Below are 27,699 nucleotides of genomic sequence, written 5' to 3'. Positions count from 1 at the left end.
ATTTGAACGTTCACCCGCAAGTCAAACATTTTTAGAAGGATAATATACCCTTCGGTTACCTTAAAACTTGCGGCATTTCGAACATCATTTCAATATTTCGAACATACTCACGATGTGAAGGACAAAAATTTTCCGTCAATTGGAGAGAAGATAAATATGAGACAAAAATATGACATTGTTTTCCATTTAATCAAAACTAGAATACAAATTATTTCATTTCACAGCTCGACAACGATGAAATATTCATGTTATGTTAACACATCATTGTAGATGAATAACTATTTCAATGCCATATGCCATTCTATTCTTCGATTTGATGGTTCGTGAATGGATAAAGGCACGCAAATAGATGTTTGATGCTCGGAGTGAAAAACAAACAGCACACTCCTTTCTATTTTTTAACGAAAAAGGACAACCATCAATCCATTAATATCCCAAACCCAGCCCTACTTACACCCGTATCATTGCCATACATACATATTTTTTCGACTGCTATCATGCTTCAATTGTCCTTTTTTACAACCATTAGAACAAATTCGTCAGACTCCCAAACAATGGCACTAACGCTGTCCCACCGAAAACAAGCACATCTCTCCTTCGCCCAAAACTGAATCCTTTTTTCCTTGCCCTCCTCCTTCTGCCGCTCCTAATCATAAATGTAACTGGGCAAAAAAAAATATGGAAACGAAAAACTCAATGGTATAGCAGCCAGCCCGGGCCCAAACGGAAGCACAAAAAAGGAGGACATAATACGCAAACCGGGGGTACACCGCGAGGAACGGACAAAAACGGACACCAGTCCAACGGCCAGTCGGACATAATTTTTCAATTTGGTGATCGTTCCTTCCAACGCCAATGCTTACACGGCTTCAAACCCCGACCGACCACTCTCCCCCACCCCGGTACCCCTTTTGCGAGGATAACAATAAGTCCCGGGCCAATCGAGCGCGGGCAAAGGAATATCATCTACATATTCATAAAATAGGGTATAGATTATTTGGTTGCTGTCAAAAAATATTTGCGTGAACAATATAAAACAACAGCACATGGGAAAATGGGCAGCACGAAGGCGGAAGATAAAAACCACGTACAATCAAATGCCGAGCGCCGCCTACTAACGTCGCATCGATTCGTTTCTTCTCATCGTTTGAGCAAAGTTATCGTTGTTGTTGCTAGGCATGGGGACTTTTTTTTAAATAGTAAAAGCTCAAACCTGAGCTATATGCTTTCGTTTTCGCCTTTCATTCATTCTATTCTATAGAAATGTACGCATTACATTCAATGAAGTTCTACGATTGTCAAGTTTATTCACTGATATATTTCAATATTTTTTTGTCGTTTTGAACTTGATGAGCAACCAAATTCAAAAAGAAATCCACCATCATCTTTCTAGTTGTCAGACAAAATTATCTACTCCAACTTTGAAGTAGATCAATTTCCCTTTGAACGGGTTGTCAGCGAATAAAAGGATTCCATATCGCGAATATTAAAATCTTACATCGATAATCAAATTGCAATCGTCCACTCCTCGTTGACATGCGACCAATGCTGGGCGCCTCCATTTATGCTCAACCACCCAACATGACCATGTCCGGCAAATGCTGATGTCTGTTGTTCGACTATGGGCGACGTTTAGAGGAGGAAAATAATTCCATTAGCGTACGCGAGCCATCACGAGATGTCGCCAAAAATGTATAATTCAATCACACCGAGAGTGACCATCATTTGGTGCGCTTGTATTGGGTCCAGTTGTTGTCCAGATCATCCTGTTTTCCCGCCGTGAGCTATGAATTTTAACGATACCTTAATTCCATCTCGAACGCGTATCATTTTCCACGGGTTCGCCGTCTTCGAGGGGGTTTTGTTTTGTCTTTTTTTATTTAATTTTTCACCCTCTGAAATTTTAAATCAATAAATCTTTATATAACCCTCCATTTTAACGCAGCCGCAGCCCACTGCTTCAAACCACTTGTCTCATCAACCTGTCAAATGTCACCAGACGAGTCCCCGCATCACCGCAAGGATAATGACATCCAGTGCAGGAAACCGAGTCCCTCCATCTAATGAGGATCAATTTCTATAGAATTGATAACGATCTCCGGCGAAATCGGTTCGCTTGCCATCTCGTGGGCCGTGTCTTTTCGATGCCATCTTTGGCGTGTCGTTAAAATTCAAGTGGTGGCTTTGCCTACCATGAACCACACTTCAAGCTGGCAACCTGTGCCCTTCCAATGGGCTTCCTGTTTTCGCTCCCTATTATTGGAGGCGGAGGGTTTATTCCAACGCTCCTTTTCCCGACACCGCTTCGATGGAGAGTTTATTTTTAATTACACAGCGAAAGAGCTTTGAGACTGTCGTGGAAAACCCCATGCATGCTGTCTATTTTATGGCTGCTACCATCGTCAGAATTTCTACACCAAGCGTATCATTTCGAGGGTGGGAAGGGCCATCATATTGATGTACAAATAAATAATATTTTTCAATACCCCTGCCCCGATCTCGGAACATTTTTTCGAGTGGCCGAGAATGTCATATTTTTTTCCATTCATAAAAGGGCAACAGTAAAGTGGAGCAAAATGTATCGTGCTTTCCGAAACCACGTTCACGTTCCAAACCGAGCGATATGTCTGCCCGCGGTTCCAAACCGGAAGGAAGGGAAAGTAACCACGAACATCGGCGAATAATATGATAGATAATCTTGATGACGCCGGCTTGCGCGAGCAGACAGGGGCTTCCGAGACGGGTCCGGGCCCTCACCTACTTGAAACCATCGCAGGACATGAGCGAGGACTTACAGATATATAATATTTGTTCATCTCACCGCACAGCGAGGTCGTTTTTTTTTCGAGTCAGAACATTGAGTTCTTTTGCGACTTCTACCGGATTTTTCTTGCCACCTGTGTCCACCCGCCCAACCCGGGGAGCAGGCGGTTGGGGATCGAGAGTATCGTAACGGTCGACTGATTTGAAATGGTAATATTAAGAGGTATATATCATTCAGTTTCCTCGTCTCACTCTCGGGCACATCCTTCGTTCCGGGTTGTTGTCTGTCCTGGGCTAGGGAATGGATCGATTTTGTTTTTTCCACCAACACTCATCAGCGAAAGGATCCGTCAACGGCAGAACACACAGCCAAAAAACCCCACTCGGTGACCATTTGCTGAAAACATCAAGATTCATCAAGTGCCTTTTCCTGTCCGGATTCTGTAGCCTCTCGGACGGACTGACTGAGATCTTTTTTATCCTTACGTTCTATGAACATTTTGTTTTGGCCCCGAGGAGAACGTATATTTATAAAATTTATATCTATTTACATGCATTCGAGTTCCCTTTCGCCATAACGGGGCTTTGAAATGGAAAGATTTTTTGCACCCACCGTTCCACAAACCATACGAGAGCCTCTTAAAACACACACGAAAAAAAGACCAACACATCTCCAGCATCAGAGAAAGGATTACAAAACTCACTCGTCCTTTTGTCCGCCCGACGTTCGTGAGCTTTGCGCACTTCCATTTCGAATCTCTTCGAGAGGAGGATGCTCGTCAAATATTTTCTCTTCACGACTTCTGATGCGAAAAGTCCCTATCCCGGGGAAAACAGGAAGTCGCGTATGCAGACAAGCCAAAAAAATTTACCATCTTTCCGTAGCGTCATCCGCGGGGAAAGAACTCACCCGAAAATATGAGGCCCCAGTTGATCTGGATTAGAAACCCCATAAAAGACACATACACCGTGCAAGGTATCCTTCAGGCCGTCCAGGGCAGGGAAATGGACGAAATCTGTGTCACTTCCCGATGTGCATCGTGAAGCGCACCAAGCGCGTTCCCGGGGACTGTAGACAAGCGTAATGAAAATAAATTGACGCCCCGAACTGCCCATATCCTTTCATCGTAATTTCCGACAAACGTGGGATGCTGAGAGTCGTGTGAAGAACCGTTTCGGACCTTCTGTGTCCGTGTCGGGAGAAGATACTTCCGGTGGGTCATAAATTAGTCAATATACATAGCAGCTCGAACAACCTCGATCCTCACTGATCCTCCGCCATTCTTTCTCTCACTCACTCACACCCACACTCATACACATTGACGCTAGTGATTAATCAACGGTTACATCCGATGGACGGACGTGGCACCCTCGACTCGGGGTAAATAATGAAAAATTGACGTCCCCATGCCGGACTCTCAAAAGTGTTTTCCTTGCCAGGACACATCCAAGCCAAAAAAAAAACATTACTCATCCGCACAGCTCAAACATTGCTCCTTTAATCGTAATGAATGAACCAGAAATTAACCCTTCACGGTCGCCACCGAGACCAAGGGAACATCCCACCAAATGGCCACGGTTTGGAGTAATTAATATCGATCATCTGATCCCGATAGGGCGACGGTGTTTGCCGGTGTTTGCCTTTCATCAAGTGCCGGGAATCGATATTTAATATTTGTAAAAGCCATCTCGCTGCTTTTAACCTAATAATCTCCAAATATTATTTCATCTCCTCCCAAAACGAATTCGAACCAAATCGGCACACAACTCTTCTTGTAGAAAAAAATATAAATCCAAATTATCAACCGTCCTGGACGATAGGTTCCCATTCTCCACTGAAAGTTCCTCGGACATACGAGATACGGATTCGGACTAGATAAAAGAATACCGTCCTCCGACAACAGGACGTCCCCGGGACACTACACGACACACCATTATGACCGGCGTCGATTTTAAAAACATGAAATTTATGTTACAATCCCTTCCATAATCTCCGAATGAAAGGTGGCCGTTACGGTGTCGCGGTCGGCGAGCGCGAGTCAGCGAATCGAAATAATCCAAACATCGTCAATAACTACCGCGAAAGTCTGCGGGTGGATAACCGGAATAGCAAAAAAAAAACATCCTTCCATCCCTTCAATCCTCTAATGGTTGGTTTTATTTTTTGTGTTGTTATCTGTTCGGGGTTTGATTGGAATTTATGTTTCTATTCTCATCCTACCGAAAAGTCCTAGCCACGACAAGAGTTAAAACCCGCTCTGTATCGGTCGAGATTTTCTTTGAAATGCTTCGAAACCACAACTCCGACGCGAAAATGAAGCACACCGTCTGAAGGAAGGAGGCCACAGGGTAAGGTCTGAGATTGAAATCACTCAGGAAACTCATCTGGCGAATGCTTTAGCGTTGAGTGATTGAGCTTTTCCTCGGCGTGGAAGATGCGAATCGAAAGGATTGAAGGAAATGCAGCCATTTTGAGGCAGCCAACAAAGACAGGGGCGAGTCCCACCAAGGACGCCACTTCTCTGGAGCTGTTTCGTTGCAAAATATTAATTTCCCATCGTATATCTTCCTGCCTCTCACCCCCAACCCACCCGCTCCACCCACGAGATGCGGCGTTCCATTTCGACGATTGTTTTTGTGTAAAACTTTGTTCATTCCCGAAACGAATCAGAATAGTTTCTAGTTCGCTGGAATTTGCCGTCTTCCATTTGATAAGGATTTGATGTTGCCCTGTCCGTCGTGGAAGTCGTGGGGGATGTGGGGAGGGAGGGAGAGGGTAAGGCATCATTCACGGTTATCGGTTTCCCATCCCTCAAACCCCACCACCAGCACGAGCGTGGGACGGATCGACGATCGATTTTTGCGGAACGGAAATGAGCATCAAAATGTTCCGGGTGAAACTTCTTCAACTCCTCGGAAGGATTTTAACCCCGCACCCTCAGCCCCATTTGACGGTGAAGAGAATTTTGCGGTATCGTATTTACAATTTTGATTTATCGCTTACCAACTCGACCTTCCCGAAGGTTTTGCAGGCCACAGGCGTAAAGGGGTTTTAACGACCCGCCTAAGGACGAAACTGAACGACGTGAAAATTAATGAATCAAACAGGAATCGAATCCATTCCAACGCACGATTTCGGATTCGACGAACTATTTCAAGACGAGCAATCCTCCTCCCCCTTGAGGGAGGACATTGTTGTAAGAAGGAGGTTGCTTCGGTGTATGGGGTGAGGTGGGGGAGAGATTTACCCAACGGACACATTCCTCGCATTTCTCCTGACACAGATTGACATCACTTTCGACAGCGCAACCTGCCTTCAGCTGCAACATCCGAAACATGGCAAAACGGTGCTTGCGAGTGCACGGAATGGAATGTCCTCGGTGACATTTGCTCGCGTCTGTACCGGGAAATCCCCCGCCTCGCTTGCCTTGTGGGGCGGCTCCTCCAAACGATTTATATTTATTACTGTTTAATAGATTTGCAATAAGATGACATGACGGGAAATTAATTATTTTAGAATATTATACTTCCGGCCACATGCACAGGTTGTCTCTCTCTCTTCTCAACCTGTCAATTGTGTGCCGTTTTCCGTTTTACTTGTTACCGCCCTCGTGTATCATTAATCATACCGTTCGATTCGTTTTGCTTAAAATGTTTTCCCCTCTTTTCTTTTCTCCCCCCCCCTCAAAACCCACAGATATCGCTTCTCTTCGAGGAGGTCGGCCGGCTGCGGACGGCCATCGCCAACATACAGGAATCGCACAACCTGCAGATCCAGCGGCTCGAGGACCGGCTGGAGGAAAAGCGCCAGCACATCGTGCGGCTCGAGTCGCGCATCGAAAAGCAGCAGGACTTTGACGATATCAAGAAGGAAAATAGGTAAATACTCCAAATACCGCTTTTCGCTTTATGGTCGGCACACGTTTTTGAATCTCATTACCCGGTATCGTAACGCACCCAACCCACCCAACCCACCGCTGGGTGGAAAGCGCGCTCACTTTCTCTGCCTGCGGGCAGCAGTGGGAATGCTGGACGATTTTTCAAACTGTATGAAATTGGCCCCGATTTTTCCCCGCCGCAGAGAATAAAGCACGGAGGAATCGCCCAAAAAACGACACGTAAACAAAAACATAAACCACCATCAAATCACCACCCCACCCGCCCTCCTGCTGTGAGCCTTTTTTTTTGCTACGTGCGTGTGTGTGTTCCCTCCACGTGATAGCTGACACGCGTTCCGCGGAGCACGTCCTGCGCTTGGGCGCGATTTGAAATTGGGGGAAAATTGTTCCCGAAACGACCAAAACGAGGAAGAAAAAAAAACTGTGCCGAATTTACAAATCGAAGGGAGATGGATCTCGCCTACCGAATTACCACGCGTGTTCCGAGGGAAATGTGGTTGGCGTTTCGGGGAAAACCTCCCACACACACATATTATACATATTTTCCCTCCCGGCGTAGTCGTAGGGAAAAGATAAAAAAATAAAATCAAATCGTCCGGTGTAACCAAAACAAAACAAAACAAAACACGAGATCTGCCTTGGGGCGGCCGAATCTCGTTTCCTTTCGGTCAGAAAATTGCCGCCCTAGGTACGGGTTTTATTTCCTTTTTTTTTTTGTTGTTGCGGTTTTGCATACACCTACGCCGCTTGTATCCCTTTTTCCATTTCCCGCAGAACGCAAATGAGTGTGTGTGTTTGGGGGGGGTGTATGTATGTCAGCGGATTACGAGCGTAGAAGTCATGCCGAGGGTAGTAGGTCAAAGTTTAAATCGTAGTCATATTTAAAATGAAACTTAGTTTTGAATCACCCAAATTTACGGTTTATGTATCTTCTCTCTTTCTTCTCTCCACGCAGCATGCTGCGTTCGGTTGACCTGAGCGCGTCCCACGAGTCGAAACAATTCCAGGAGCTGCTGCTCGAACGCACCAAAGCGCTGGCGGCGCAGACCGAAGCAATCAAATCCTCGTCGGCCAACTCGGAAGGTAGGCTTTTCGCTTTTCCCGAACGATTTCCTTCCCCTTTTTGCAGCTATTCATTTTCCCGCCTCCCCTGTATCGCATGCAACGCGTTTCCCGATCGGTCCCCGGCATTTTCACATCACTGCTTTTGCTGTATTGTTTTTGGTTTTCGAATCATCTCGTGTTTAGTTATGAGTCACTTTTGTCCGTAGACGGTGAGGAAAAACCCAACACACATCCACACGAACAGGGCTCCCACCAAACGAATTCACATCATACATACAGATCATGTGGTGGTGCATAGATCAGTACACTCGAACACCCCAAGTTCCTTTCCCCCAAGTCCAAGTCCCAGCCGGCGACGTCGCGTCAGATCGTAAACTCATTAAATTAGATTCAAACTCACACAGCTCTCATGTGGGCTGCACTCGAGCGGCCCCGCGACGCGTCGTCGTAAAATGCGACGAAAAAAAAAGTGCACTCAGTCTAAGCAAACCCCGGCGCTCGACGCTCGACGGGGAGACGCAACGGTCGTAAAATGCAACTATGCCACCATCAACCCCGACACACATGGAAACATGTGCGGCGCCAATTTTTACAACTCAACTCAATCGCCACATCGCCGGTCGGCCGGTCGAGAGTTTTCCTTTTCCTGAATCCAAACTTGTTTCTTGGGACGGTGCATCCGAAATGATTTGCATCGGAAAATCGTTCTCCAATTCATTAGCCGTTCGATTGGTTCGATCAAACACAGCGCCGCAAGAAACGGGCCGTGTATTAAGTGTGTTTGTTTTACTTCATATTTTATTTTACGCCCCGGGGCATAAACAAACAACTCCGGAGGTCCGCCCAGACCGAGATCCGTGCGGGCCCGAACTCGATGGGGTTGATCGGTACGCGGCTCTTAATTATGTTTACATACTAATGATGTGTATCTTCTTTTGCCCAACCCCGGGGCTAAAAAGATCGATCTCGAACAGCTGGCTTTCGCGTTAGGGACGGGATGGCTTAAGGGTGGGAGTGAAAAACTGGTGCATTTTCAGCACAAATGGAGGAAAATCTTAACCCCACGTTTCCCACGCCACGAGACCCTGGTGCGACCGTCGCCCGTTTTCCGTTGGGTATTAAACGTTATTTTTACGATTCCAAGCCGGGTCTCGCCCACGCGAGTGTATTGTTGTGTTCACCAGCGACCGAATCTTTTGGCCACCGTTCGAATCTGTTTCGAAGTCGCGAACACAGCGATCACGTACGATCACAAACGCGGCGCACGAAACGAATGCAGCCGACAATTAATAAAAGTTTCATCATAAGACACAAACGAACCAAAAAACAAAAACTGTTTAATGAAAATCACAAACCCCGTCCCCCGGCCCCGTGGCTAGAACCAACCCCCCGCCAAAAAAAAAAGGCCCAAAGGCGCCATGTTGGTTCGCCCATCGTACACAATGCCGCGCGATCGAACGAACGATCATTTCTCCCACGCCGTTGCGAAAACCCAACCCCCACAAATGCGAGCGATTTCGATTCGATTAATGCGACGTCTGGCAACACTGCTGTCAAAGTGGAGGAGCAGAAGATCAGACCGGGCTGAATTCAAATGGCTGCTTGTTTTATCCTCCGCGCTGCTCGTTATTGTTTTGTTCAAGTTGTTGCGGCAATCGAGTTCGAACTGACGATCGAGTGATCGAACGTAAAGTGTCAGCCTTTCCCACCCGCCGCCACCGCCCTTTCCTCCTTCATTTCACCCCCACGGGGTGGGGGATGATTGTATTCAAAAACTCCCAAGTGGCGTGGGTGCGCGCGATGATGGAATTATTGAAATTTATGGCTACTGTTATTATTGTTTTGCGTTCGATCACTGTCGCTCGCTCCTATCTATTCTCACTCCCCGGGCACTTTTCTTTTCCGCTTTGCCTTTGTTCGCGAAGACACACAGAAGCGCCTGCGATGAGATCCATGGGAAAATAAACATGTTTTACATAAGTTTTCTTCGCCCGCGTGGCACACACAGACGCGAGAATCATCATTCACCCCACACTAGGTCACCAACCCAAAGCCACCGCCAGCACCCGCATCCTCTTCCCATACACACACACACACAAAATAGAGGCACACGGAGAAAAAGAGAGGGAGAGGTGCATATCACAATGCGACGGCTCAAACTGAATACTTATGTTCTCGGATCGATCGAATCGAGAGTATGGGAACAGTTTGAATCGGTCCCCTTAAAGAACACAATGGCATCTATGACAAATTTACGATACCGACTTCTTCCGTCGTCGCCTGTCAAAGTCGGTGCAACCTGAGACAACTTTCTTACTTAAGCTGTCGACTAAAGTTTGCAACCGATTTTGATAAAAGCCGAGTATCGCAATGTTTTCATCGAGTATTATATCGTCATACTTTGTTTTTGTTTCCATGTTAGAATATTTATTTTCAAAGCAAATCTTTTTATATTTGCTCTAATTTCACCTTACTTTGATTCGCTCGTATCGTTCACTCAATGTTATCATGTAGGGATCAACCTCCTTGTTCTATTGTTCATTGAAAGAGCGTCATCCGAAGGGCTTGCCAGTTGTTTGTTTAAACTCATTTGCCCTTTTCTCTCTTTCACTCTCTATCTCTTCCTCCCTTTGCTTCTTGCTCGCCTTCCCGCGCGTGTTCTTCATCTCTGCGCAGGATCTCCACCAACAAGCGGCTCCAAGGGCGGTGCTGGTGCTGGTGGTGGCGATAGTACGGCCGGAAGTGGCACTGCCCCTTCGGCGCAACCCACCCAACCCCTCTCCCCGCCGGCTGCTGCTAGCAACAACAGCTGCAGTAGCAACAGCAGCAGCAACAATAGCAATGCCAGCTCTAGCAACAACAACCACCCCCAAAACAGCACTAGCTCCAGTACGCCCTCTAGCGAGCTGGCCAGTAGTAGCGAGTCGCGAAGCGTGCCGTCGCATGAGTCCTCCACTAACACCATCACTCCTCCGACTAACTCCACCCCGCTGATGGCGCTGGCCGCCGAGATTAACAATAACTGCTCGACTGCTGCTCGACCCGCGTCCTCGCCGTCCATGGCCGGCTGTCCGCCGCCTCCCCCACCCCCGCCGCCACACCTGTCGCAAGCGTTGCTGCACTCTCCCGCTCCCGCGCGCTCTCCCCAACCCCATCCGCTTCGTCCGCCGTCGTCTTCCGCCGCCGCCGCCGCCGCGCCACAACCGCTCTGTCCGCCTCCGACCACCCCGACGCCAACTCCGACCGATCCGATGGCCGGCCTCAGCTCGTTTCTCGGTCCGCCACTGCAGAACGTGGAGCAATTCGGATCGTTCCTGGGCGAGGAGCTCGTGAGCAGCTGGCGCCGGGGAGGACTGGACCTGCCGCCTCCACCCGGGCTGGCAGCCGCGGCCGCCGCCGCCGCTGCCGTCGCCGCGGCGGCTCGCAATCCGGCCTTACTAATGAACCACCATCGTGTTGTTGTTAACTCGCCCCCGACAGATCTGGCCCCGCTGGCGCACCACAACTCCGCGTCCACCCCGCTGGACCACGACAAGCCCGCCAGCCACCACGAGCTCTCGTCGTCCGCCAGTACGCCCGTGCCGCGGGAGGACTCTTCGCGCCACGACGAGCGCCATCTCAACGGTGGCGGCGGCCTCACGCCCATGTCCGTCTCCAAGAGCCCGCTCGAGGACAACAACAACAGTCTGGCGGCGCTCAGCCGGCTCGATGGCTCGGGCGGCCCCGGAGCGGGCGGACTCATCCAGGGGCTGCCGTTCCAGTTCCAGGAGCGGGGGCACTTCCGGTTCGCTGATGCCTCCGACATGCAGATGCCGCCCGGCTCGATGGTGGGCCGGCTCGGCGACTCGCTCATCCCCAAGGGCGACCCGATGGAGGCCAAGCTGCAGGAGATGCTGCGCTACAACATGGACAAGTACGCCAACCAGAACCTGGACACGCTGCACATTTCGCGGCGCGTTCGGGAGCTGCTCTCCGTGCACAACATCGGCCAGCGGCTATTCGCCAAATACGTGCTCGGTCTCTCGCAAGGCACCGTCTCCGAGCTGCTATCGAAACCGAAGCCGTGGGATAAGCTGACGGAGAAGGGCCGCGACAGCTACCGCAAGATGCACGCCTGGGCATGCGACGAGAACGCCATCATGCTGCTCAAATCGCTGATCCCGAAGAAAGGTAAGTGTATCGATTTACTTCCAATGATGAAACAACATTCCGGGGTTTCCGGGAGTGAAACGAAGCGATTCAGGTTCTTCATATGGTACATATTTCACACGATGGCGGAGTTGCATCGATGACACGGGCAAAGAATGATACCATCATCCATATTTCATCCCTTAAGAACACGAACCACGAGTTCCTTTTCCACCCGAACAACCATCAAGCGGGAAAGACCCCGACTCGGTAGCATAAATAATATTTTATTAAAAAAGTTTCCCACCCGGGAGGTGGAGTCGGTTCGATCGCGCAAGAGTGCAATTTCGTGGCGTTCTTTCCGACCGTCTCGATGTTCGGTGCCAATAAAAAGTCGAAAGTTTCTCCATACAATGCAATAGACTCCCTTGGAGCTTGGAGCAGACGACGCTGGAAGCGGACCGAAAGTGCATCCTCCAAAGTGTGCTGTCTAGATGCACGGAAGATAATGATGAAACCCTGCGATATTCCTGCTTCCCAGGGCCAATAAGGAAAGGGTTGTTTGTCTTCTGCCAAAAACTCCCATTCCGTTCTTGTAAAAGAGCAATCAACAGCCAGGCGAGGAGTAGAAGCATTTCGCCGTGGGGTAAGATTAATATCGAAATTTCTCCGAACTGCGCGATACCCGCTGTCGGGATGCGATCCTTGAGCCACTTTACTCCGCTTTTCATTAATTTGGATGCAAAGTTTTTCCACCATTCCGTTCTATCGTTTGGTTTCTCATCGGAAAAGTGAAACGGTTCAGAGCTCTTCTGCACAATCGCACGATTGTTTCATAATTAATATTTCATTGTGATTCCTGTAGCTCATGTTTTTCCCCGTTTTTTTCCCCCATGATGTTCCATGTGTCGTTTCGCAGAGCATAGATATTGCCATCCAAAGTACCCCGACTCGGAATGAAAGGCAATCCGAGCACAATTGTAAGGGGTTCTCCGCCGACGAAAAGAATGTCAATTCAGATGCTCTTTTGATTAATCCTAAAAACTCGTTCCCTCGCCACCCCAAGCGAGGTTTATTTTTCATCGATTGACGGTTGTCCTTTGTCGATCCTCTTGTCGGTCGGTCGTTTGACACAAACGGATCTGAATTCCTCCGACTGTTGAGCGCTTAACATCTGGGACATCCCCATTGATTCGCTTCCCTCCACACTCACATTTGTACTTTGAAGCGAATGTCGATAGCACGCCATTTTTCTCCCATCCACCATCGTTGCCATGATTTCAAGCCATGTGGATGGGTTGCTCCACGGCCTGCTCTTCTGTGCGCAGTAATTACGGAGTGGTGGCGAACAAACGGTAGAAACTTTTGCAGAGAATCAAAGCACCCGATAAGAGGGCCCGGAGACGGAACTCTAGAGTGCAGCGACAATAGTCACGGGTTGGCCCGGATATCCGGTACTTCGGTGCCTCTGTCCACTCTGCCAGTGACTTTGAACGGTTCACCTTATCAGGGCACCACCCCACCCTGTCCCAAACCGCAGTCATTCGGAACCGAACCGAGCCGTGACAGCTGTCAAGTGGTTTGCTTACAGAATGGCAACAAACCAATTGCTGCCTACCGGATTCGATCGCCAATGTGTTCCGCCGTTGGCGTCAGAGGACGGTTTGATTTTGGTTCAAATATTTGGCGTAGTGATTAATTGTTATCCCCTTTCGGAAGTGGCAACTCTGTTCGCCGTTCCTTCGTTCAACCCGTTTCAGGATTAAACCTTCCAAACACCCTTCTTCTCGGGAGTTTTTGGTGGGGGGCGTAAGGTTTGTTCAATTAATCGATCGGGATAATTTAAATATGCAGAATGATTCTCGCTCCGCAACATAACCAAACTCATCAATTATTCACATCAAACACAGCCTCCTTAAGTCTTGAGGAAGACAGCTTTTTGTTCAAGTCATTAAAATCACTCCAACCTTCCACATGTGTTCCCTACTCCTGTGTACCACGCGATCCAGTGTGCCCTTCGAAATTCCAAAAGGAATGGCTTATTTGTGGGGTTGTCTTGAACCGTTGCCACCCTTCGTCCCTTTCCGCTCTCCCCAGCCCATGCCGCCCTTATCCTGCCTTACCATTGGTGGCCGATATCCGCCCGAATATCTCAATATCCTGCAGTGGAAACTTTCTTTGCGCTCGGTAGCGATAATTGCCGTCTTGAATAAATTATAGATAAAGGCAATTTATAGGCACAATAAAGACAATGGTGGCAACCGCGTAAGATTTCGTCGTTGTTTTTTTTTTGTTTTTGTTCCTTCGGCGCTCCACTGCAAAAGCGAAGGCATTTTCCACCGTTACCACCGCCCGGTTGTTTCGCCCGTGGGGTTCGCTATTTTATTTTCAAACGGGTTCACTTCTGCACCAAAAAACCCGACCCCGGGACGCTACCAAGCCAAAAACCTTTGCAAGCCTCGGAAAATCGATTACCGCTAATCCGCTCATTAAACTTTCTTTCGTTTTTTGTTCCGCTTGCCTCGTTACCTCGAGGAGTTCATCGTCGTTCGGGAAAAAACGCGGCGTTCTTGTCGGTTGGGGTTTTCGTGCGGAAAAATTGCGCCGACCGAGGAACGCGTGGCAGGAAAGTGGGACAAAGGGGGTTATTTTTCGGCAACAGTGCCTCCTACGTATGCTTTCGGGCGGCACAACGAAGACCCATGTCTTGCAAGACGTGTGTGTTTGCATATGGAAATGAGGCCTGGCTCATTTGAGGGTGAGGAGGACACGGGGAAAGATTAAAAACTTTGGTTCTTCCCTTCGGTGCCTTGGTTTTCACCCTCCCCCGCTACCATCTAGCCATGGAAACCCTTTTTTGTTCATCAATTAATTGACGTGGCACGAAAAATGCGCGAGGAGGGTAGGAGACCTTCACTTTTCCATGTGCATGCATGACGCTTCACATAACTTCCAGGGGCACCGAACGGGTTTTACGCTCCGCAGCACAGAATAAACATATCACTCGCGCATGGGCGACATATGAAGGGAGGGAGAGGGCGAAGGGGAGAGGCTACACCCTTCCAACAGCTGGAACTTTTTCTCCGGCGTAAGAAGATGGAAATTAAAAATCATCAAATTTCAACTGCAAACCCGGTTGAGAACCCGGTTTCGATACGACGTCCCTCCTCGGTGGGTTGGTTTCGAGAGTTTTGTGGAGGACCTGAAGCAGCTTAATGATTGGTAAACATGTATTTTCATTCCACTATTTTCGGGAGGGGGTAGGGAACGGAACAACCAACATGTGTAACATTTCTCGCTCTTGCCAGCCAGAATTACCCACACCCGAATCCGATTTTCCAGTGCCGAAGTAAAATTACCTACAATCTGTCGTTGACAGTTGACAAATCGAACGTTCCTTACCTCCTACGGCAAGTTTTGCTAAAATATGTCCCCCAATTAAACTGCAATCATGCTTCCCCCCCACCAAACCAATGTTACAACACGTTAAGTGGCCAATTCGAGCAGGTCGAATGTCCGACGAAAATTATCGACAGTTAAAGAGACATTAAACTTTGTGACCCAACAGTGGACACCTTTTCCGGTCACTAGAACGTAGATCCTCTGGGAGCATTTTGTTAAAACACCTTCGTCTGGAGGATTTTGGGCAAGTCGGCAGTTCTGATCTCAAAGAAAGTTTGACCTGAAAATAAGGTGGCCGGACGAAGAAATCCTTATAAACAAAAAGGTATTCTGTGAAAAGCAAGTGATAAATATTTTACCAGCCAACGGTAAACAATGAGGGAGCATAAATTATGTTCAACGATCGCAGTGTAGGACCAACATATCAAAACATCAGCAAGGGAGAGCGAGCAAAATCTTGCATCGAGGCCGTGGGGGAAAATGACCGCACCGTACGCGAAAGGTAAAACATTTTTAAATCTTATGAAAAGAAAATGAAACGATCGAGATATCATCAAACGAGCGACACTGTCGCGAATCGGGCATGAGGTCAACGTTGGCTCGCCGAAGGTGCAAAGGAAAATTTCAAGAAAATTTTCATAATCTGATTACTATCATTACTGCGGTTTCTTGCCTCCTTTCCTCCTCCATGATGACGCCATACTGTCATCCATCGCCTGCTGCGATTCGACGCGAACGTCAAGAAGCGCAGAGTGACAGAGCCGCGGATGCCGCAAGTTCAATCGAATGACAGCAGAACAATGGGTCCTACGGGAACAAGTTCTCATGGGTATTAGCTTTCTGGCTTGCCATAAGACATACACACACACACACACAGAGAAACACGCCCTATCGGATCGGCCCATTGCACCATCGTTTTAAGTCATCAGCGAAACGTCATTTATTCCGGCAACGTGGAGCGCCTCAAGACGTCGGTCGTTGTGCGCTTTGCGTCTGTGTTCGTTCGCATTTTTCATCCACTCGCGGTCTCGTTTGCGTTGTTTGCACAGAGTTCAATAGCGAGCCGAGCACAACGAGAAGATCGGCGAAAAAACATGGCACAAACCGTAAGAGCGAATCGCACAGCAGCCGCAAGCTAATATGAGCGATCTTTCAACAATTCCATTGCCCTCCCCTACCATCACCCTCAGCTCAGGGGTGGAGGGCGGGCGGGTGGTAAAGCTCATTCAAATGACATCCATCTTGTTGTGCCGCACGCTTTCCGCCATCTTTATGGAAAAGGCCCGGGGGGCGGGTGAACCGTGAGCTGGAGATTTATCGATCAATTTAACATTGAACAGGGGTCCCTAATCGCTTTTATAGTTTTCGGCAGTTTGTGCCTACGGTCCGAATATTTATCTTCCGATAATTCAAAATTAATTGCATTCGATAAGTTGGCCCCTTTTTGATCCCCCCCCTACTCTTAAGTTCCTTGCAGATGGTCCGATTGGCTTTGGCGTAGAGTGTTACTCACCCTCCAGCTGATGGTCGATTTGGCTTAAAAAGGTCGGCAGCGTAATTGCCGGAAAAATCCAACATTCCTAAATCGAAAACCTTAAGCGTTCGGAGGTTAGGTACCCTCACTCTGCTTCTCTCTCACTACTATTTCATAGTTTCGATACTAAAGAGGTCCTCGTGCTGTAAAAACACCACCCCCCATTCGGTTGGTGTTACTCAGGGAAAGGATATGGATTACTGTGACTACTATTTATCGTAAACTTTCCACACTTTTCCAGCAGCATCCCGTTGTTGGGGCCGAAATGAAGACATCTTCCCACACTATGCGCGCGTGCTAAATAAAAGTTATTCTGCCCCCTTCTGTACGGTACCGGCTTTCCGGATGATCCCGGGGTGCGGCGCTCTCTTTTATCTTTGGCTTTTCCGCACTTGAGCCGTTCACCGGAGAAGGGTAATTGAACGCGTGGTCAAAGGGGAGTTGGAGATGGGAACAGAAAACACGCATTTGTTGCATACTCCGGTCAAGGATCAACATCCGACTACCCATACTCTACCTCCTGCCAACAGTGTAATGATGATGATGGTGAACCTGGTCCTGGACGCCGTCGTGTAGGAAAAACTTTGCCCGACTATCCGGATGACAGTTTTCTGTCTTTCCGACAGCGACGTGTTCGTGTGCTGGCTGGGTCTTTTTCCTGCAACCTCCAGCTCCGGCTTCACTTCAGCAGGGTTCAAATCGGTTGAACTTTGTCTCACCAAACATGGATAGGGCTGTAATTGCCCGATAATGCACTCTTTTCCATGTAAATTCGCCAGCGAACGGCGTTTAAGGGCAATTCGAATTTATAGCCGAAAAATTAAAATCACTACAATCTGTCTGCCCTTGGTCTGGGTACGGGTTAAAGAGCAGATGAACATTAATATCGGTCTTGCTACTGCCCAAAACGGGAGATTTTTTTGGAAGGAGCCATAATTGACGATCAAACAGTTTTCTAGATCAATGATTTCACCGAAATCGAAATTAAATCCATTTTCATCCACCAAATTCGTTCGAATGGTTGCGTTTTTTTCGGGCTTCTATTTTTGTGTGTGCGGGAATCAAGAACTTCCCTACCGTAAGGAGACGCGAATATCCAATTTTCCGTATCCGCACCACCAATTATAGCGCCTCCCGCCATTGTGAGTCTTCACGCACGAATACGCATTTTATTGCGTTCGTTTGCATCGCAATTAAATCTTCCGTAACGAGAGAGAAATGTCAAAACACGGCATCGCAGCAGCGCATCGAATGCATCGGGCCCTTGCGTCTGGCTTCGTATTTTGCGTGGGTTCCACTTTTAAAGTCATTGTACTGGGCAACAACAACCGGGTTGCGGTCGAGGATTTTCACGATCCGGCGATTCGGGAAGGCGGGCACCCCAAACCGGGCCGCGGATGTTATAGCTAATTATTGTAAATAATGAAAATGAAAGTGACTGGAACGGGCCCGAGCGATAAAACGGTCAAACAACGTACGACCATCCCTCGAAGGACCACACCAGGGGACTATGGGTGTGAGTTATTTCGAGCGATCGCCCTGAGGAAGCGAGAGCATTAGCCTAAAATGTTGTGCCATTCGAGTAGATGAAAAGATTTCGCCGCACGAAGACAGGCGGGTCGTCTCCCGTTGAAAACATTGTTTTTATAATTTATTGATCGCCACACATCGCAAACTCGCCGGGGGAAACAACTGCGACCGTGCAGCTCCCGTGTGTCCGAGAGCACGAGAGTTGACATTAAGAAAATGGGAAAATAATTGATTATGCCTATCTGTATTATTGTCAGTCCCACCGTCGGTGTCCCGCGAGAGGTGTTAAATTCTGCGCCTCCGCCATTCGAAACGAAAACGATCGGCAGTGGCTATTTTTAAAACTCTTAAACTCACAAATAATTCACCGTTTTGCACAAGCCGGCTAACCATCGCAAACATCACACAAAAAGGCACCTCGATATAAATCGATACGACATACAGGGGCAACACAAAAAAAACACTTTCCTACTTTATAAAAATAGGAATTTGGCCCCCGCTTTCAACGTTGCTCGCCTAAGACATTTTTAAGAAGGCTAGAGGTCACGTCATGATCGATTACGTCCCAAAGTGGCTGTCGAAATCGAAGCGCACAAAAGTTGGAAAGCGAGGTCACCGAAGGGACCGCCGCGATTGATTTTCAACCCGGTTCCATCAATGTTTGGCGCAACTTGACACGGACAGACGGTAGTAAAACTGAACTGTCCGACCTATGGAAGAACTTTGGCCGATGTTCTAACGCCACTGTTTGTTGATCCAATGTGCCAATGGTGTTTTGAGTCGTTTCAGACAAATAACAAATCGAAACACGTCAAATCACAACGTCTTTCGACGCAAACTTCTTCGAATTTTCGCTGACCCAAGAAGTTCCAACGACGATTATTGTTTTCTTTGCCTGATTCGATTTTCGAAGTTAAAACTCCACCAAACAACCGAAATAACAAACGTCAATCGATGCCCCCGGGGGAGGGAAACGGAGGCGCCTGGTGCCTGGTAGAAGTTTGCAAAAGTTTTAATAGTTTCCCCCATTCCGATTGATTGCTTATTGATGGGCGGAGGATTTGAGGTTAGGGTAAAAACACACAATGGCTGTCAGTTTTCGCAATCGTGGCATTGCCGTTGAAAAGACGCACTGGGTTCGGAGGAAAAGCGCACGAACCACCAAATCGGAGCACAGCACCAAATCAAATGTCAAGCAATGCTGATGATCTCTAAGTTTGACATTTCTTCGCGAAAAAAGATCAGCGACGGGATCGTTTGTTGTGCTCGCTCGTTCGCCAAGTAAAACACTTTCACAATCTTGCAATGGATTTCGGTTCCCTCCCCCCTCAAGTTCAACCTTCTCCTAAGCGAAATTCGTCATCTTCATCGGTTTAGCTTCTGGCCACCTGCCCAGTAGAGGAAGGGGGTCCCCCCTCTCCCTCTTTGGGAGGGGAAATTGGTGTCGCAATTATTCGTCCGATCTGGCACCGATCTGGGTGTGGCTCTATGTGTGTAGTAAATAAAAGAATATATTTCATTTTATTACTTCGGCTTCGGTTCGAACATTAGAGCCTGCCCATGAACGAGAAAACGCAGGAGAGAGGGGGGGGGGGGGGGCTTCCGAGGCCAACGACGGGAGCGGAAAGCGGAAACGAAAGCGATACGAAGCGTGAGAATGTCCGCACGGCATGCCGGCGTCGTCGATGCGCTTAAATATAGCGTGAGCGTAAACTTAGTGCTCACTTAGTGGCAGTCCGGCGTGAAGAGGAATGTATTAATTAATGTGTAATTATTCTGAAACGCGAATTCGGGATCAGATCGGGACCAATTCGGCGACACCCGCCTCCTCCTGCCCTTCTTACTTCACTTACGGTTGCTGAAGGTGGAACACATGGTTCTCTTCTTCGAGGACCCTGGGAGTGCGCGCGATAGTGATGAAGTATTTTAATTAATTAAATTAAATCGCAGCTATTTTGCCGCGTGTCGCAAAACGTGGTGCAACGTGGTGCGACTGCATCTCTCGGTCTTCTCGGTCTGCATACGTCGCCAGGTTTGAGTCATACGCGTGCATCTTCGGGAAAATGTTTTTTTTTCGCTCAGGTAGCTTGCAATTCTCGCTTCGTGGAACTTTCCTTCGGCAAACTTCTTGTGCGGCAAAGAAAATATTTCCGTTTTTCTTTCCCGATATGCTTCCTGTTAAAATCTTGTGCTAACTAATTAAAACTTTTCACCTGCACGGTCCGCGCGGTGTTAAACTAATACTGTTTCTTAAAGTTCCGGTTCTTTGCTCTCTCTCTCTTGGTCGGAGAAGTAACATTTCTTTTCGAACGATTTCTTCTTAATGCTGTAACTGCTTCCGAGGCGAAATGGAAACGAACAACACAACATGAAAAAAGTGCCTCGTTTCCGAAAGGCGAAACTTTTCCGCGACCACCGGCAGCAAAAGTGGGCTGCTTCCGGCTGAAATGTCAGCAGAGGAACTCACATTCTGTCTCTTCCTAACGATTCGTGCGGCGCGGGCTCCACCAACTCCACTAACACGCCGCCTCGGCGATCCTGGTTCAGCCGAGCTGAATGATGAAAGCTTTCCAGCGGCAATTTGCATATTAATAGCTGGAAAGTCTGCCCAGCGAGCCCGAAACCTGGCCGATGCGGTCACATTCGTATAACAAAGCACGCGCGGGGGAAAAAAAAACTCACCACCACTGCACACGGAGGATGTCGTGGTGTACAAATCCCACATCGAACAAATGGAACCGACACTTGGTGGTGGTAGAAGAGGAACGGGCGGAGAGTTCGAACTGTGGCGGAAAAAGGTGGAAAAGTAAACCCAACCCCCAGGAACCGAAAGCCCGGCCAGGTTATTAATTTGTTTATTACACTCATTATGTGAAATTTATTCCCTCCACGAAACTTTCTCGGCTCGTGTGTGCGGATTGGTGATAGATGGATTCCAATGGCAAAAACCAGCGTATGTCCGGACCTTCACATACACACACACACACGCACGCACACATCCACGCTAAAACGGGTCATCCCACTCCCCGTGGCCGTGGACCAAAGCCGGACTTTTGATTTACAACTATCGATATCCTGGAGGGCCTCCTGTTGTTCCCAGGTTCCCTTCCCAGTTCGGTTGTAATTATACTTTATGGCACTGCAGTACGGAAAAAAGGCGACGGCAAACTGCGAACTGCGATTGTTTTCCCGCCCGTCCGCACCCCTAAACTTCACTCCCGGCCCACTCAACTGAAAGGACTTTCGACGAATCGAAGGACTTTCGACGGGTTTCGCAGCGGGACGACGGCGACAACTCTCCCCCCCCGCGGTCCCATCAATATTCCTATCGTCATCGAGTGTGGGGCGGGGAGGGCTCGTGGCTCGTACAGCTCTCATTTGCTGTAAGAGCTTTGCCCCGGCCTTTTGGGGCTGCGGGGTGGGCCGTGGTCGACCGCCACACAGGCCACACAGGGCACAGGACAGGCGTGTTTGAGTAGCATTAATCATCCAATCACCGCGGTGCTACATGTCAAAAGCAAACAATATCTAATTAGTCGGAAGCGCCATCTTGAGGGCCTGGAGGACACGCTGGTGGTCGCCGATGGGGCCAGCTCGCTCCGTCAAATTCGAGTGAAAGCGAAGAAGAAGAAAAAAGCCCGAGTCCGATATCGAAGTGATTATGTTTTCGCGTTCGTTTTTGTCCTTTCCCTCCCCGTTGACGGCGCAGGGACAACGACAAGATGTCCTTTGGTTCACCCAATTGGGGCGGGCTTCGAATAGAAAAGCTGGTTCCATATTGCGCAGAAACATGCAACGCCCTTTTTTTTTTTTTTTTTGGCCCAGGCAGACAAAAGATAGCCGACCCCGCATTCGGGGACCACCGTTTCGGTTCCAAACACACTCACTTACGCCATATTTCATCTTTCTATTCTCATTTAAAACCCCGAGATAGCGAGGCTTATTATTAAAAGAGTAGAATCCACTAACAAATTCAGAACTGTCGGGGGGGAAAAACGGTGGCAAGGACATTTCGAAGAAACGAAAAAGGTTAAGAGAAAAAAGTTCTCCAAACGATAAGTGGACTGTGTGGTGGCCTTTTTTACGGAATACTTCCAAGACATGACACGCCGCTCGAACGGCCTAATGATGTCCAGAAACGGAATCGGATCATTTTCTTTAAGATTTCCTTTTTTCCCTTTTCTTTCGAACCCACGAGGTTTTCACACGGGGTCAAACACACAAATATCAATAAATCGAAGCGAGTAGGCAAAACAGGCAAAAGGAAAACAAATTCGACCACACTTAATGTCTGCCAGAAGGTGCGAAGTGATGCTACAACGATTTTTCACTAGAGGAAAAAAAATACCACCAGGAAGGGAAGGACGGGATTTGAGGGAAGTGGCAAAAGGGCTCGATCTGCATCCTACCGTGACACGTTCACGCGAATTCAGTTCATTCTAATTAAACGCAATAATGTGACAGGACACATTTTTAATCTTTGATCTTCGGCGATCTTTTCGGCTCGGAAGGAGGAGGAGGCTTTTCTTAGCGCACCCGGGTTACAAAAGGGAAATGTCGCGGAATTTTGCCACAATGTGAACCCCGCGCGCGCGCACCGGCCGACGTCGCCCGAAGCGATCACAACCGATTCGTGACGACAAACATGCGTTTCTCTGCGTGCCTTCCGACGCCACGGCGGACCGCGAAATGGGTTATTTATAACACTGATACAAAATTTACACACTATAGATTTCAATGTAATGCCCGCTCCGCGTCTACGTTGCATAGTCTTCGCCGTGGTCTGGTGGCTTGGCACGGGAGAGGGAGTGTGGTGCGGATATGAAATGAATTTAAATTGGCCAACCAACCAACCGACGAAACCGAGCTGCCTTCTCTTGCGTCTGCAAAATCTCTCCCATTGCACATTTCAATAAACTAATATTATAAATATATTGTCACCCGTTGGCTTGCGAGTGCGAGTGTGGGTTTGCTGCCACCATACACACAGCGGAAAGCGTTTGCATTGCTCGACGCAGCAGGCGAGCAGCTGCGAGTTGCCGTGGAAACGCCACGGAGCACTAGAAGACGAAGACATTTCTTTGTTTATGCACGCACGCACATGTCGCGGAAAATCTGGCGCATCGCGCAACCGATGAAAATTTGTCTCACGAAGATCGGTGGGATCGATGTCGAACGCAAGTCCCCGCGGCCCCGATCGAGAAGCGCCTAGTTCGTCCAAGCGTGTGTGTGTGAGTCGGTACGGCATTAATTAATTATTCACGACATATTTATAAATTCGATTTTATCCGTCGTGCAATCGGTCGCACCCAACTCAAAGGTTAATAACATTTCGATGACACACGGCGCACGTCTTCGAATGTCTACGTCAACTATGCACACACACACACATACGCACCTCTGAAGCGCCGTAAAGGCAATCGATCTATTTCCAAACGAAAGTGAAAAGACACCGTCGTCTTCGGGCGGGGAAAACGCGCTCGCCCCGCGGGGTAATTAAAATCGAAAAATCACGTATTCGAACTCATCACCCGAACCGCTACCGATCCAACGACGATGCGGAATCGGTTTCGCCGAATCTCAATCTGCCATAAATCAGCGCCATCCTGACATGGCAGTGTTCTTCCCACCCCCTCTCGCTGCCCCACCCAACGTTTGAGGGTGTCATCTTCGTTTCGATTCACCTTCTGGGGGAGAGATCAAAAGTAGCACATCAAGGATTCGCTCCTGTGTTTCAGACTTTCCACAAGGCGCGGCAGCGGCGGCGGCGCTCCTTAACGATAATTGATTACATGACATTTATCAATCACGACGTCACCCGGGCGTCCTTGTGCACCCCTCCCCATCCACCCTCGTCACCACGGCCTATTTTCCAGCCGAAAACCCCTCTGTTTACACTTCAATAAAGCGTTACTCATTCTTTCACTTCATCCTTTCCGGTGTCTCTACGCGCAACATCCGATGACAAAATCAAATAAAACCCCTCCACCCACAACTACCGAAGACACGATTGAACCACGGGGGGAGGAGGTGGGTCTACTTGGGAGAAAATATTGAAAATATTTCATCGGGGTTGGAAAAAAAAAACACTACCCGGTGACAATTTTGTCAATTTCTCCACCCGACGACCGGGCCAATTTCATAAAGGCGCTCAACGTACTTTCCCTCGCCCGGCCGCTTTGGAAGGCGCTACCATAACGGAGACATTTCACCCTCACCCGCGGAGGCGCGGCCCGTTTTCCCGAAGGGGGCGCATAAATACGAAATAAATAACCTGTATCCCGCGAATATTTTATAACGACCGCCGCGGTGATCCCGGTCGATACGGACCGTCACAGGGGGGAGGGTGGGCACTGGTGACGGGGGAGGTAATAAACAACTGACATGTAGATTAGACCACACTCTGCACACCACCTGGCCCCGCTCCATGCGGAACCAACACCGAGAGAATGCGGAAAGGAACGGTAGATTAATAATAATATTCCATCCATCGAGATCCGCGCTCGGCGAGGGAAATGCGGAAAGGGACGTTGTAGATATCAAAAGAAAGGCAATGTACTGCAGAGCCATCCCACCCCAACCGAAGAGGGAAAGCTACGGGGGTTGATATCCGGTATTTTCGGTTCCTTCCTGCAGTATGCTCCTTGTTTTCCCTTTCACTTCGGTAAGAATTGCTTTCAATAAGGAATTTATGTGATTTCCACCGAAAATGGCATAATCGTCACCCTCGCTCGATTGCGGCTCGATGACATTTGCATGCCCTAAGAATCTAGTAAGTTTTATTTCTTCGTTTTTTTTCATTCCGCACACAACAATAAACCATGCCTTTGTGTTGTCGCCATCGGACTGAATTCCCTTTGGCCAAAGGAAGGTGTAAGCGGTGTTAATAAAAATCCATATTTATTTATGGCCTTTCTTGTTTGCCCGCAGAACGCGCTCGTTTCCCAATTTTAATACATTTTTAAGGTTAGCATTTGTTTGTTTGACTGTGGTAAGAAAAAAGCGTAGACATTAAGGACGAGTATCCGGATGGAATTTTCTGGAACGTGTTTACGAAGAAAATGATACTTTTCGTCGTGCTTATTGTTTAAACTCTATCCAACGGCAACATCATAACAAAAAATATCCTTGTTTTAAGTCACAAACCCCATTCATTGTCCGAGAAATGTTATCACTTTTTGCTAAACGTATCGACGCAAACAAGCCAACCTGTACATAACAGAAAAGTAGGAAATTACGAATTCATCCAATACGTAGCTTCCGAAAAGTGAATTAATTAGCTTCCATTTTCTTAGTCGGAGGATTTCGATGGATGAACTGTCTTTTTCTGTTGGTTAACCGAATGCTCCTCATTCAACCAAACCCTCCAAAGCCCCCACGATGCCGGGTGAGGCTCCCTACGTAACACAATCGACCTTCTAGCTCGCGGGGGCCACAACGGAACTTTTGAGACGCCACCCGAAAAGCGAACACAAAACGTTGTGGCCGTACCTTTTCACCCTCTTCCCTGCGCCCGTCGCCTTGCTCACGATCGGCAAAGAAATGATTCTTTTTCCCACCGAACACTTTGCCAAAACAAACGCGTCGACGACGTGGAAAAATAGGATCCAAAAAAAAACAAAAAAAACAGACCCAACAGACACATTCAGCTCGAGATCGATCAGAAAACGAGGGTGAATAAATTACCGGACCGCTTTTCGTACAGGCTCTCTCGGAAGAGGCGCCTTGTTTTTCGGCCCGGTACTCGTCGAGTGGAAAAAAGAAAACAACCAAAGATCCTTCCATAAACAAGACAAACCCTGCCCCGCGGAAGCCCCCGGGAAAATACCGATGAGACTTTCCGTTCAGATTATTTTTATTAGGCGGTATTAGTTATTCAATTATCGTAACTTGCCACCAGGAAAAAGTGTATTCTCCAACACCGATTTCCGTCGCTGCTTGAGCTTGCTTTCCCTTCGGTATCAGTGAGTTCGTATTTCTTTTTTTGTGCTTGAACTTGTCTTCATGCAAATTCCATCACACTCGGAAGTTTAGTTCCGCACGCAGCTAAAGCCGCTGGCCCCTTCCATCTCATGAGGATTTGCTTCCACAGGAGGCGAATAATTAAACGTGAAAATCACATTTGAAAACGGCCATTGATTGGACTGATTCTCCCTCCCCTCGGGCGCCCAGTTGTGGACCTAATTGCATGTGACACACGGCATTACACGGCCCATTTCCCTGGCGACACCTTCGGGCACCAGGTCCGGAATCTCGATTTCGCAGCGGACATTAAATCGCTTTTAATTATTACAAAATTTCAAATTATTTCATCACCTCATAATTAAACTGCATGATTGCTCCGGACTGTGCCGTGCGCGCGTTCATTTGTTCATCCGAGAATCGGGAGGTCAATAGTAAAGGAAATGGGGTGGCGAATGGGAGGAAATGATTTGAGTGCGGGTTTTACTACGTCGTTGGAATGGCCATTCGAATTTATCCCGCGCCGATGCAACGCCGGTCCAGGAACGGAGCGGGAAGTGTGGCCATAAAAATAATTTAGTTATAATATTCGATGCACTTTTGCGCACCGAGGCGGCCCTCCATCGGTAGGTGACACGGCTTAAAAGAAGCGAGGGTAGGGGACAACGTTCGGGATCAAATATCCCGTCCGCTGCTCGGCACATTTTCGGCTCCATTTGGCACCGGGGCGCCGTATCGCGATTCCACCGTAACATGCGAGTTCAAACTTAATGAAGTGTCAACACGGAATGATCACTGCATTTTAAAATGTAAAATTTATAAACATCAGTCACGGTGCCCCGTGGAGAGTGTAGCGCAATGGGTGAGTGCAGGTGATTCGAATCAGGTCGGTTCCATCATTCCGGCTGGAGACAGTTTGCTGGACTGGAGCCTGCACTCGAGACGCAATTCCTGCTGAACTGGACGCGACCCATTACGTTCCCTCCGTTTACTTACTCTCCTGCTCGTTCGTCTTGTCTCTTATTCCTAGACTAGGTGCCATTCAATTGGCCGTAATTATGTTCGCCTCGCAGAATCTCACCTTACCTCACGGGGGACGTGTCTGTTTTCGCTTCCCCGACGACAAGACTTTTCCGCCAAATTAAATCACTTCCTAACGATTTCGATAATGAGGCAGTGCAGCTGAAGAGGCTTGTAGAGGGGGAATGACGCCGCCAGCGAATCCTGTCGAAGGCGCCAGAGACTCATCGAAGCTACACTCGCAACGACACGTGCGTGTTTTTTAACGAGTTGTTGAATGCAAACATTGCGTTCGATACATTCGCCCCGAGGGCACCGGCGTATTTATTGAACCTGATTTATAATTACTCCGCTCCGGATATATATATCCGACCCACCAAAACTCCTCAGGCGATT

The 27,699-nt window shown here is 48.3% G+C and overlaps 1 protein-coding gene across 1 annotated transcript in view; it reads left to right on the top strand.

Moving 5' to 3' along the window:
* The window catches only part of LOC131287232 (homeobox protein cut), a 155,699-nt gene that overhangs the window by 120,987 nt on the left and 7,013 nt on the right, over window positions 1-27,699 (top strand). The window contains exons 3-5 of the mRNA XM_058316265.1: window positions 6,461-6,642; window positions 7,618-7,745; window positions 10,404-11,897. Coding sequence (XP_058172248.1) covers window positions 6,461-6,642; window positions 7,618-7,745; window positions 10,404-11,897 — 1,804 coding nt within the window. The remainder of the gene's footprint in view (window positions 1-6,460; window positions 6,643-7,617; window positions 7,746-10,403; window positions 11,898-27,699) is intronic.

The sequence above is a fragment of the Anopheles ziemanni genome, chromosome 3 (assembly GCF_943734765.1).
Source record: "Anopheles ziemanni chromosome 3, idAnoZiCoDA_A2_x.2, whole genome shotgun sequence".
Lineage (NCBI taxonomy): Eukaryota > Metazoa > Arthropoda > Insecta > Diptera > Culicidae > Anopheles > Anopheles ziemanni.
The sequence above is the reverse complement of the archived record's forward strand: the minus strand, read 5'-3'. Positions and strand labels throughout refer to the sequence as shown.